The sequence below is a fragment of the Carlito syrichta genome, unplaced genomic scaffold (assembly GCF_000164805.1).
Source record: "Carlito syrichta isolate Samal-C Ts95f unplaced genomic scaffold, Tarsius_syrichta-2.0.1 Scaffold306834, whole genome shotgun sequence".
Lineage (NCBI taxonomy): Eukaryota > Metazoa > Chordata > Mammalia > Primates > Tarsiidae > Carlito > Carlito syrichta.
The window spans coordinates 385776-399386 of NW_007250930.1; the positions used below are offsets into that span (position 1 = coordinate 385776).

General features: G+C 35.0%; 1 protein-coding gene across 1 annotated transcript in view; it reads left to right on the plus strand.

Annotated features, from left to right (window-relative positions):
- Nucleotides 1-13611, plus strand: part of ATRNL1 (attractin like 1) — an 83452-nt gene continuing 69841 nt past the window's right edge. Inside the window, exon 1 of the mRNA XM_008063409.1 lies at nt 1-308. Within this exon, the coding sequence (XP_008061600.1) occupies nt 1-308 (308 nt within the window). The remainder of the gene's footprint in view (nt 309-13611) is intronic.

A 13611-nucleotide genomic window follows, 5' to 3' on the forward strand; every position in this document is an offset into this window, starting at 1 on the left:
ATGGAGCCGGGGGGCCGGGCCCGCACTGGTCCCCCGCAGCCGGCGGCCCCGGGGCTGTGGAGGGCTCGGCCGGCGGGCGGCGGCGGCGGCGGCGGCGGCGGCGGGGGCGCCTCCTCTTGGCCGCTGGACGGGAACAGCTGGCTGCTGTGCTATGGCTTCCTCTACCTGGCGCTCTACGCGCAGGTGTCCCAGTCCAAGCCGTGCGAGAGGACCGGCTCCTGCTTCTCGGGCCGCTGTGTCAACTCCACCTGCCTCTGCGACCCGGGCTGGGTGGGGGACCAGTGCCAGCACTGCCAGGGCAGGTTCAAGTAAGTGCCTTCGCCGGGTCCCGAACCTCAGCCCTGCCCCGCTGCGGTCGCGGCCTCCCCCGCCGCGCCTCGGATCCCCGGGCCGGCCGGGAAGGAACCGCAGCGCGCGGCTGGAGCGGGCAGGAGCGGGGCCGGCGCTGCGCCCCCCAGCCCCGGGCGCCCGGGGCCCCTCGGCTCCGCGCGGAGCACTGACCATCGTGGAGCGAAGCCTGCCCGAGCGTTCCAGTGGTCCGCAGCGACTTCTGATCCCCTGCTCAGCACGAACGTTTTCTCAATCAGTTTTGATGCCAGACACCATTTTGTCAGGACAGTGTTTTAAAGTCAGAAATTATGCAAGTAACTCATGAAATACATGCGCATTGTGAAAAACTGAAAGACAAAAGTGTTACAGTTCAAAGTTACAGTCTACCAGTACCTCTCTCCTCTCCCATCCTACTCCTCTCTCTAGAGGTGACCCCTGCTAGCAGTTTAATTCATAAGCGTAGTTGTCATCATGAGTAGAGTTTGTGATGGACCTGCAGTGTGCCAAGCACTGTTCGAAGGGCTCTCCATCGATTATCTCATTTATTCCTCACAACAACTCTATGAGTTACTAGACTTATACTGGATTTACAGAGAGAAATCGAGGCAATGTGTTTAAGTAACTTGCCTAGGATGACACGGTAGTTGAGAGCTGAGATGTGATTCCAAATCAGCCAGCTTTACTCCAGAGTGTGTGTACTTTGAGCGAATATGCCATGTTGGATTTGCTAGGACGGTCTTGCATTGAGGAATACAAAGGTGACTTTAGATAAAAGGATGAAATACCTGGACGTTTTTATGTGGTGAGGATAATAGATTTTTCTAACTGGTTAATTCACCATCAGCTATTGTGTGGGGACATCACTTTGGCCTTTCTGAAACTCAAGATGCTTAAGGAGTTTGCTTTACTAAGGTAAAGACACTTTCTCCCTGCTGGGGGAACAGCAGATAAGTCAGTTGAAGCCACTGAAGTAGCCTTCTGATAACTTTGCAGATAGCAGTTATTAAGAAAGTCAGCTTCTTGGTCTTCTAGATACTTAATATGAAGTCATTTACTAATATTTATTGACAAAAATCTAGATGAACAATCTCTTGGACTCCAAGGCAAAGGTAAGAATATGGCTTACCTTTTTAATGGATTCTAGACACCGGTTAAAACAATGCCTTTTAAAACTTAATGAAAAAGTGTATGCTTTTAAAATGGCACTTTAAAATTTTAGGTAGTGTCTACTATTTAGATGAATTTGCAGCAGGTTTTTGAATGGGAAATCTCAAAGTGAAGTTTTATAAAATTTGTTATTAGCAATAGGTTAAAATGTTTTCAGGGTTCATACTTTAACAAGATAGTACAGTAGCATAGTTTTTTGAACACTTTTTTTTAAAATTTGGGAGAGATACTAATTAAAAGTTTAAAAAGTGCTTCAAGATAAGGGAAGAGATAATCGATTGTGCTTGTTAGTAGACTTTGTTTTACTTAAATGTTCTTACATTTTTGCTATGACAATAACAGCCAGCCTCTTTATCTAGCAGTCAACAGTGAAAAAAGCCACATCAATTTTTTTTAACATATTTTATACATAAATAGATTGCCTGATTTATGTGCAATTTAGGGATATTGGCCGTTGTGTGGGTGGATTTGCTCCTTTTGTCTAAAAAGGACAAAAATTGCTGCAGTCCTTAGAAGCTTATATTTACATTTTAAGGTAGTGGAACTTGTTAATCAGCTGAATCAGCATCCTGTGACCTCAGATGTTGTCCCAGTTAGTAAGAAAGATTACAAATCAAGTTAAAGCTAGGTTAAATAAAAATGAGAGATGATATTCATAAGCAAAATACATTAGAGAATAAAAGAACAATAGATATTTGATGTAGATATACTTAAATAGCAATAAAACCTGAACTAACCATTGATGTTCATCACTTCCTTACAAGCTGTTATTTCCAAGGATTCATTGTACTCTATTGGTAAATGCTTTTTCATTTCTCTGTGGAATACAAGCTGTTAGAGTAAATATAACTCATGTAACTATCTGTTTTATTATGCATTCTCTTAGGGATAAAGAAAATGTTGGTACTGTTAAAGAGAAAGATCATATTTAGAGGAAAATAATTCTTGGTAAAGTAAATGCTAAACTATGAAAGGTTTATTTGAAGACAGTGGCTTGTTTTATCTGGCATTTGAAGTAATATCACATCTGGGGATGACTTTAACTAAAAATTCTCACTTTACTAATTATCTTGAAAATCTTTTGCTAAACTGAAGGATAGCAACCTTACAAACAGACCTCAGAAATGATTGATCATTCTTGGTAAGCAGGTGTCAAAATTAATTGGTTGATTCCATGGTAACTTAGCCTTTTTCCTAGTAAAGGGGTTTCACTAGGGAATAAAAGTATTCTTCACATGTTCTTTAGCATGGAAGATTGATGATTGGGGGAAGAAATACAGAAGCAAATATAGTATCAGAAGTGGCACTTCAGTTCTCTTAGCATTGATTCCAGTCTTCTGTTACGATTTGAAAAGAATAAAGCACTCAGAATTACAAACCATTCCTCACACAGGTAAAACAAAAGGAACTCTGATTTTCAGGTAAAGCTATACTAAGGGATTTAGGACTGATAATAATAAAATGTATTTAAAATATAATAATCAAAGGTATGATTGACTAATTCAAATGGTATTTGTTTGGGTAGCTTAGTGTAATGTTAGTCAAGAAAACATTTTGCTGTAATCTACTTGAATTACATTCTCTTTTAGAAGTGAGTTCTTTAGGATTATTTTTATAGAGTAGTTGAGATTTGTATTTATATGCATTTGTATTTTGTGTTCAAACATGGACTTTTCTTGCTAATGGGACATTGGAACCTATGACTTCTAATTCTCTTAGGTAAACAAAATAACCTAAATTAATGCTCTGAGATTAGAAAATATCTCACTATATTGTGAATTATTTATAAATATGAATTTATTATTATAAACATGTTTATTGAATATTTTCCTAAATCATCTATTACATCTTATTCAACTATAAGATAATTTTTTTTAAACCTCTTAGTATAGCTTTAAAATTCAGACTTGGATACTATAATTTCACACATATAATGGAAGTGTTCTATTTCTTAGTGACAGCAAAATGAAGATATAGTGTCAGGAATTAGGTTGTTATTATAAACAAAAAGGGGCAAGATTAAATATGTAAACAATTTTCACAAACTACTATTAAAAGTATGCATGCATCTATAAATACATATATGTTTGGCATTCTTTTTACAGTAGTTGGGAAACTATAGTAACTATAAAGTTAAATGACATGTTTCCTATCCCCAAGTCTTTATTTCAAAGTAAGATTGTAATGGATAATTTATATCCATGGATTATTTTTACATTATTAAAATATATAATCACGTAATAGGAATTTAAAATAATTTACATGGAATGTTTCTAAGATCTTAAATTGATAAAGTAGGTTACTTATAGTAGTGTGGTTTTCAAGAACATATGTCTGCATGATTTGTTTCCTTTAGCACTTTAGACTCAGCCCTCCTTTCTTCTGCATCGACTGGTCTTTTAAAATTCCTTGAAAGTGTCACATTCCTATTGGCCTCAGTGCGTTTTATACACACTATTACTTCTCTGAACCCCCTTTTCTATCTGATCTCTGCTTCAGTAATTACTGATCAGCTTTTAAGTTTTAGCTTAAATACAAGTTTCTAAAGAAGACTTTTCTGAATCCTCAGACTAGGTTACCCCCTATTATATGTTGCTCTGATAGCACTGTTTTTCCTTCTTAGTACTTTCAAAATGTATTTAATTACAACTGTAATGATAATTTTTTCTTTAAATTATTTTTAAGAGCTTTATTGAGATGTATTGACATAACCTGCACAATTCAAAATGTATTTATTTAAAATTTACAATTTGATAGGCTTTGTCATATGTATTTGTCTCTGAAACACACAAATCAAAATCATAAAAATATCAATCACATTTTAAAGTTTCCATTTGCCTGCTTTGTAATCCCTCTCTTTCCTTTCTGTTGCCTCTTCCTCTTCCAGGGCAACTGCTGATCTGCTTTCTCTCACTACAGAGTTGTTGGTATTTTCTAAAATTTTTTGTAAATGAAATCACACGTTATATACTTTTCTTTGATTTCTTTCACCCAGCATATTTGCTTTGAGATTTATTAATGGTGTATCAGTAGTTTATTTCTTCTTATTGCCGAGTAGTGTTCCAATGTGTGGATGCACCACAATTTATCCACTCACCTGCTGATGGACATTTGGATTGTTTCCAATTTTTGGCTATTCCTTGTAAAGGTGCTATGAACTTTCATGGAGAAGTCTTTGTATGGATATTTGCTTTCATTTCTCTTGGGAAAATACCTAAGAGTGGAATGACTAAATCATATGGTAGATGTATGTTTAACTTTCTGAGAAACCGACTAACGTTTTTCCATAGTGGTTGTGTCATTTAGGTTTCCAACAACAGTGAATGAATGTACTAGTTAATTCATTTCCTAAACCAATGCTTGCTATGGTTAGTCTTTCAAATTTTAATGATTCTAATAGGTGAGTGGTATATTATTGGGTTTTAATTTGCATTTCCCTAATAATTAATGATGTTGAATATCTTGCCATGTGCTTACTTGCCATCTGTATATATTCTTTAATAGGAGGCTATTCAGATATTTTGCACATTAAACATTTTTTTTCTTATTGATTTTTTTGAGTTCTTTACATTTTCTGGATACTAGTTTTTTATGAGTTATATTATTTGCAGATATTTTCTCTCTGTGTGGGGATTTGTCTTTTCATTTTCTTGGCAGTATTTTTCAAAGAACAACAGTTTTAAGCTTGATGAATTTCAATTTATCTTTTTTTTTTCTTTCATGGATTTTTGTTTGTATCTAAGAAAACTTTGCCCAAACCAAGTTGGTAAAGATTTTCTTCCATTTTTTTTTTCTCTAGAAGTTTTTAATTTTAGATTTTACATTTAGGTTTATGGTCCATTTTGAGTTAATTTTTATATATGGCATCAGGTATGGATCTAACTTCATTTCTTTTTTTTTGCACAGAGAGATTCAATTGTTTTAGCATCATTTGCTGTAAAGACTGTCCTTTCTCTGCTAAAGTAGCTTTGCACTTTGTTGAAACCATTAGTTCCCATATTTGTATATTTATTTCTAGACTCTGTTTTGATTTCTGTATCTGTTTGTATGTCAATATAACAATGTCTTGATTATTGTAGCTTTTTAAGTGTTGAATTCAGGGAGTGTCTTTTAATTTTTTTTTTGACTATTTTGGCTACTCTAAGTTCTTTGTATTTCTATAGGAATTTTAGAATCAGCTTATCTATAAAAAGCCTGCTAGGATTTTGTTTGGAATTGTGTTGAATCTATAGATCAATTTTGGGGAAAATTAACACCTTATCAATGTTAAGTTTCCTGACCTGGTATATATCTCCCAGTTTATTTAGTTCTTCTTTAGTCTGTCAGCAATGTTTCTTAATTTTCCGTAGATGGGCCTTTTACCTCTTTTGTCAGATTTTTCCCTAAGTAATATTTTTGATATTTTTGTAAATGGTACTTTTGAACTTTGCATTTCTGATAGTTTGTTGCTGTCATGCAGAAATGCACCAAATTTTTGTATACAGTATTGATCTTGTATCCTGTAGTCTTACTAAGCTCACTGATGACTTGTAATAGGCTTTTATGGATTCCTTATGATTTTCTACATAGATGACTATGTAGTTTGCAAATAAAGATACGTTTACTCCTTTCTTTGCGATCTAGATGCCTTTTATATTTTCTTGCCTTATTTCACTGTTTAGAACCTTCATTATAGTGATGAATAGAGTTAGTGAAAGTGGTCAACTTTCTTCCTGATGTAGGGGGAAAATATTCAGTCTTTAGCCATTAAGTATGATGTTATCCGTAAGTTTTTGTTAGATGCCTATCATGTTGGAAAAGTTCCTTTATGTTTCTAGTTTGCTTAGATTTTTAAAAAAAATTAATGGTGGGTATCGGATTGTGTTAAATACGTTTTCTATGTCTGTTGAGAGCATGTGATTTTTCTTTTTACATTTGTTAATATGGTGAATTACATACTTAATTTTTGCATGTTAAACCAACCTTACATTCTTGAGATAAACTCCATCTGAAATGTTGTATCTTTATTATATATTGGTTGGTTTTGGTTTGTTTAAGTTTCATTTAGAACTTTTGTATCTATGTTCATGAGGAATGTTGGTCTGCACTTTTCTTGTAATTTTTGCCTAGTTTTGGTGTTAGGGTAATGCCAGCCTCATATAATGAGCTAGAACTCTCCTGATCATTTGCTGGAAGAGTTTGTATGGGGTTGGCATTATTTCTTCATTATGTGTTTGATAAAATTCACCACTGAAGCCTTCTAGACCTGGAGTTTTCTTTAACTCAAAGTTCAGTTTAATATAAACACAATGTATCATATATATAGGGCTATATGACTAGAATTTCTTGAAGTTTACTGGACAGAATATTGTCTGTTTTGGTAGATGGTCCCCGTGCATGTGAAAAGAGTATGTGTGTACTGATATTGGTGGTGGAGTGTTGTATAAATTTCAGTTATGTCAAGTTAGTTGATAGTTTTGTTCAGGTCTTCTAAAACCATTCTGATTTTCTGTCTACTTTTATTACTTATTGAGAGACAGGTGTCTTCAATTGTAGTTTTGTATTTACCTAGTTCTACCTGACATCTTACCTGTTTTATCTTCTTTTATTTTGAAACTCTGTTATTAGGTGCTTAAAATTTTGGATTATGTCTTCCTGAAAAATTGACCCCTTTATCATTATGAAATGAGTATTTGTTGAAAAGACTGTATATTTTTCATTAATATCTTTTTTGAAAATTAATTGGATATCTCTATTTTAGACTCTATTCTGTTCCAGGGATCCATGTGTCTATCCTTTTGAGAATTCCCCTTATTGTTATATTTTTATAGGAAATCTTGAAATTAGATGGTGAGAGTCCCCCAAGGTATTCTTATTTTTGAAAATTTACTTGGTTATTCTTGTTCATTTATTTTTTTAATATAAATTTTAGAATCAATTTGTTAGTTAAAAAAATCTTGCTGGGATTTTGACTGAGATTGTATTGACACAGTTAGTCATTTTAGGGAGAACTGGCATCTAAATACTATTGAATTCTCTGATTCTTCAATGTAGTATTTTTTTTTCATATATATGGGGTTTCATTGATTTTTTTTTGCATCAGTGTTTTATAAGTATCGGAAACAGATGATGTATATAATATTTTTAGATTTATAACTAAATATTTCATGTTCTTCGATCCTATTGTAATTGGTAGTATTTCTTTTAATTTCAACTTCCAGTTGCTTGCAGACTTTAAAAACATAATAAGGGAATACTCTGAATAGCTATGTGCCCATAAATTTGATAAGTTGGATGAAATGGACCAATTCCCCGTATGACACAAATTACCAAAAGTAGCTCAAAAGGAAATAAAACAAATATTCCTATATTTATTAAATTTGATTGAATTCAAGTTGCAGACCTTCCCACAAAGAAAATTCTAGACTCAGATGGCATCATTGCTGAATTTTACCAAACATTTAAGAAAGAAGTAATACCAGTTTGACATACATTCTTCTAGAAAACAGGATCAGAGGGAATGCTTTCTAACTCATGTTACAAGGCTAGCATTAAGAAACAAAAGATATTACAAGAAAAGACCGGCATCTCTCATGAACACAGAAGCAAAAGTCTTCAACAGAATATTAGCAGATCTAGTCCAGCATTATAAGAACATAGTACATTGCGACCACGTGGGATTTATCACAGGAATGTAAAGCTAACCAAATATTTAAAAAATCTCTCTTTTATGATATTTCTTCTTCCATTTCTGATATTGGTAGTTTATTATTTTCTTTCTCTTTTTCTGGCTGTGCATTTATCAATATGATGAATCTTTTCAAGGATATTTTCAAACATTGTGTTTGGTTTCACTGATTCCTGTTATCTTTTTCTTTTGCTCTTGTTTTCAGCTTTATTGATTGCTGAGTCCTTCGATTTTAATCTTTCTTATTTTAGTTTCTTTAAGTGAAAGCTCAGGTTATTAATTTGAGATGTTTCTTGCTTTCTAATGAAAGCATGTATAGCACGATTTTAATTCTATATGTGTTCTTGTAAGCACTGCGTTAGCTGCCTCCTACATATTTCTGTATGTTATGATTTCATTTCCATTCAGTTCAATACACTTTCTAATTTACCTTGAGACATCCTCTTTGACCCGTGGGTATGTATAACTGTGTTGTTTAATTTCAAATATTTGGAGATTTACCAGAAATTGTTCTGTTGTTTCTAGTTAAATTCCATTTTGTTCAAAGAACATTTCTTATATGATTCCTATTTTAAAAAATCTATTGTCACTTATTTTCTGGACAAAATTTGGTGTATCTTAGTGTTACATATGCAATTGAAGAGAATGTACATTCTGCTGTTGAGTGGAAAGTTGCAGAAATGTCAATTAGATAAAGTTGTTTGCTAGTGTTGTTCGGGTCTTCTGTATCCCTACTGCTATTCTCTTCACTGGTTCTATTGATTCCTGAGAAAAGAGTATTGAAGTCTCCAACTGTAACTATGGATTCATCTTCTCTCACTTCTATCAAGGTTGCTTGCTGTAATTTGGAGCTTTTTCAGTAGGTGCATATATAATTAGGATGGTATCTCTTTTTAGTGAATTGACCTTTTCATCATAATATAACTTCCCTTTTTTGTCTTTAGTAACAGTTTTTACATTGATGTCTCTTTGATATTAGTAGCTACTGCAGCTTTCTTCTGTTTATTGTTTGTATGATGTAACAGTCTTGACTTTGAAAGAACAGTGTATAATTTATTTCATCCAATCTAACAGTCTCTGTCTTTTTATTGGTTTGTTGAGCTGTTTACATTTAATGTATATGAACTTTTTTTTAGCATTTCATTTTAGTTTTCTATTGCCCTTTGGTATATGTGTTTATATTATTATTTTAGTGGTTATATGCTAGAGTGCTAGTGATCACAGTATGCATACCTAACTTTTTATAGTCTACTCAGAGTTAGTAATATACTACTATAGGAAAAATTAAGGAGTTTTAGACTCATATAGGTCCGTTTATCCTTTCCCCCAACTATTGCTATAATTGTCATATATCACATCTAAATATATGGCAAACACTGTCAAAGTTATATATTTAGCTTTAAGTAAGTAATCATATTTTAAATATTCTAAGAGGAGAAAAATTGTCTTTTCTGTTTTTCTCAGATATTTACTCTTTATTTTGTCCTTTATTTATATCTGAGGATATAAATTTCTCTTCAGTTTGAAGGATTTTCTTTTGCATTTCTTTTCAAGCAGAGTTACTCCTGATGCGTTTTCTTAGTTTTCCTTGATCTGACTATCTTTATATTGCCTTCTATTCTGAAGAATATTTTTGTGGGTATAGAATTCTGGGTTAATAATTTTTATTCAGCATTTTAAAGATTTTGCAGGACTCTATAGTTTTTGATGGGAAATCTGCAGTCATTCAAATTGTTTTCCTTCTGTGTGTAATGTCATCTGTAGCTGCTGTCAAGACGTTTCTACATATTTTATTTTCAGTGATTCAGATTATGATATATCTGGATGTAATTTTCTTTAAATTTGTTGTGTTTAGGATTTGTTCAGTTTCTTGAATCTATATTTATATCTTTCAGCATTATGGTGTTTTTTTGTTTTTGTTTTTTCTCACTCTGTTGCTCAGCCTTGAGGGCATTGGCATGATCCGGGCTTACTGCACCCTTGACCTCCTGGGCTCAGGCAGTCCTCCTGCTTCTGCCTCCCAGGCAGCTGAGACAACAGGTATGAGCTACTGCTCCCGGCCAAATGTGGGATTTTTAAAACCATGATTTCTTAAAATATATTTTTTGCTCTAGTCTTTTTTCCTCTCCCTCAGAGACTTTAGTGATATTAATTTAAGCTTTTTGATTTCTATGTAGGACCTTGAGGGTCTGTTTTTCTTTTTTTGTTTTCCTCTCAATCTTGTTTCTCTCTTCAGATTGGGTATTTTTTCCCCATTTATTTATTATTATTATTTTTTAAAGATGTGGCATACAATTCAGGGTTAGGTATACAAATGTTCATTATGTAGGTACCCTTGTTGATGAGGTGTGCCCCACCCTCTCCTGGAATTTTCCTTCAACTGCCAATCCCATCCCCACTCCCCTGGCAGTTTCCCACTACTGCCAATCCCTTTCTTATAGTATTATAATTGTTCAAGTTTCGCTTACGAATGAGAACATAGGGTACTCTGTTCTTTGTTACTCTAATAAGTCACTGAGTATGATAGACTCTAAATCCATCCACGTTGCTGTGAAGTTCATATGTTTGTCTTTCTTTATGGCTGTATAGTATTCCATTGTGTATATGTACCACATTTTTTTTAATCCATCCTAGCTTTGATGGGCAGTATGGTTGGTTCCATGTTTTTGCTATTGTGAAAAGAGCTGCAATAAATGAGTATGCAGGTATCTTTTTTGTAGAATGATTTGAGTTCCTCTGGGTATATTCCCAATGGGGGGATTTCTGGGTCATATGGAAGGTCAATTTCTAGTTCTTTCAGGAATCGCCACACTGTCTTCCAGAGAGGTTGCACTAGTCTGCATTCCCACCAGCAGTGTAGAGGCGTTCCTTTTTCTCCACATCCTCGCCAGCATCTGTTGTAGTTTGTTTTAAAATGATGGCCATTCTTACAGGGGTTAGGTGGTATCTCATCGTGGTTTTGATTTGCATTTCTCTGATGATGAGTGAGGCTGAGCACTTTTTCATGTGTCTGTTGGCTGCCTGTATATCTTCTTTTGAGAAGTGTCTATTCATGTCTTTTGCCCATTTTTTAAAGGGGCAGTTTTTTTTTTCTTTTGGCGCATTTAAGTTTCTTGTAGATCCTAGATATTAGGCCTTTGTCAGATATACAGTTGGCAAATATATTTTCCCATTCTGTGGGCTGTCTCCCTGCTCTCTTGATGGTTTCTTTCTCTTTGCAGATGCTCGTTAATTTGATGAGGTCCCGCTTGTCTATTTTATTTCTTAAGGTATTGGCCTTTAGGGTTCTGAATAGGAATTGGTTCCCAGTTCCAATATTCATAATGGTGTCTCCTGCGCTTTCTAAGATTCTTATAGTTTGAAGTTTTACATTCAGGTCTTTGATCCATTTAGAGTTAATTTTTGTGTACAGTGATAGGTAGGAGTCCTGTTTCAATATTCTGCATGTGGTCAGCCAGTTTTCCCAGCACCATTTACTGAATAGGTTCTCCTCTCTCCAGTGGTTGTTGTTGGAAGTGTCAAAGATGAGTTGGTTGAAGAATTGAGACTTTGCTTCCGAATCTCTATGCTGTTCCATTGGTCTACATGCCTGTTCTTGTACCAATACCAGGCTGTTTTGATTACTATAGCCTTATAGTAAAGTTTGAAGTCTGGAAGTGTGATACCTCCTGCTTTGTTTCTTTTGCTAAGGATTGTTTCAGCTATTCGTGGACGTTTATGTTTCCATAAAAATTTCTGAATTGTCATTTCCAGGTCTGAGAAGAATGATGTTGGTAGTTTAATGGGTATTGCATTGAATCTGTAGATTGCCTTTGGTAGGATGGGCATCTTAACAGTGTTGATTCTTCCTATCCATGAGCATGGAATATTTTTCCATTTGTTTGTGTCTTCGTGGATTTTGTTAAGCAGTCTTTTGTAATTTTCGTTGTAAAAGTCTTTCACTTCTCCGGTTAGGAAGATGCCAAGGTATTTCATTTTTTTGGTGGCTATTATGAATGGGAGGGTGCTTTTTATTTGGTTCTCTACCTGCTTGTTGTCGGTGTAGGGGAATGTAACTGTCTTTTGCACATTTATTTTGTACCCTGAGACCTTCCCAAAGTCCTTCATCAGTGCAAGCAGGTTTTTGACAGATTCTCTTGGATTTTCAAGGTATAGGATCATATCATCAGCAAAGAGGGATGATTTGACTTCCTCTTTTCCTATTAGGATACCCCTGATTTCCTTCTCATGTCCAATTGTCTGAGCTAGGACTTCCAACATGATGTTGAACAAGAGGGGTGAAAGTGGGCAGCCTTGTCTCGTTCCAGTTTTCAGGGGAAATGTTTCCAGTTTCTGTCCATTCAGCAATGTTAGCTGTGGGTTTGTCGTAGATGGCACTTACTATTTTGAGGTATGTTCCTTCTATACGTAGGTGTTTGAGGGTTTTTATCAAGAAGGGATGCTGGATTTTATCAAAAGCCTTTTCTGCATCTAATGAGATAATCATGTGGTTCTTGCTTTTACATCTGTTGATGTATTTAATTACATTTATGGTCTTGCGAGGGTTGAACCAGCTCTGCATCCTGGGCATGAAGCCTCCTTGGTCATGGTGGATGATATTTGAGATGTGTTTTTGGATCTGATTTGCTAGAATCTTGTTGAGGATTTTTGCATCTGTGTTCATCAGGGATATTGACCTATAGTTCTCTTTCTTAGTTGGATCTTTGCCCGGTTTGGGTATCAGTGTAATGTTAGCTTCATAAAATGATTTGGGGAGAAGTCCATCTTTCTCAATTGCTTGGAATACTTTCAGTAGGATTGGTATCAGCTCCTCCCTGTACGTTTTGTAGAATTCTGCTGGAAAACCATCCGGTCCAGAGCTTTTTTTGTAGGTAGTTTTTGTATGACAGAGTCAATTTCCTGGGTTATTGGTCTATTTAGTGTCTCAATGTTTCAACCTGGGAGGTTATGTGATGTCAGAAAGTTCTCCATTTCATATAGGTTGTCAAGTTTGTTTACATATATGTGTACATAGTAATCTCTGATAATCTTTTGTATTTCTTCGGGATCAGTTGTGATTTGATCTTTTGTATTTCTGATTGTATTTATTTGAGCTTTTTCTCCCTTGTTCTTGGTCATTCTGGTTAGGGGCCCATCAATCTTGTTAATTCTTTCAAAGAACCAGCTTTTTATTTTGTTGATGTTTTCTATGATATTTTTGTCCTCTGTGTCTCATATTTGGGCTCTTATTTTTGTGATTTGGATTCTTCTGCTAAAGTTGGGGTTTTGATGGTCTTCTCTTTCTAGCTCTCTTAGGTGATTTGTTAGGCCTCCACTTGTGATCTTTCCATTTTCTTTATGTGTGCTTGTAGAGATATAAATTCCCCTCTTAAAACTGATTTCATGGTATCCCAGAGGTTTTGGTAAGATATTTCTTCATTTTCATTTGTTTCCAGGAATCTTTCAAT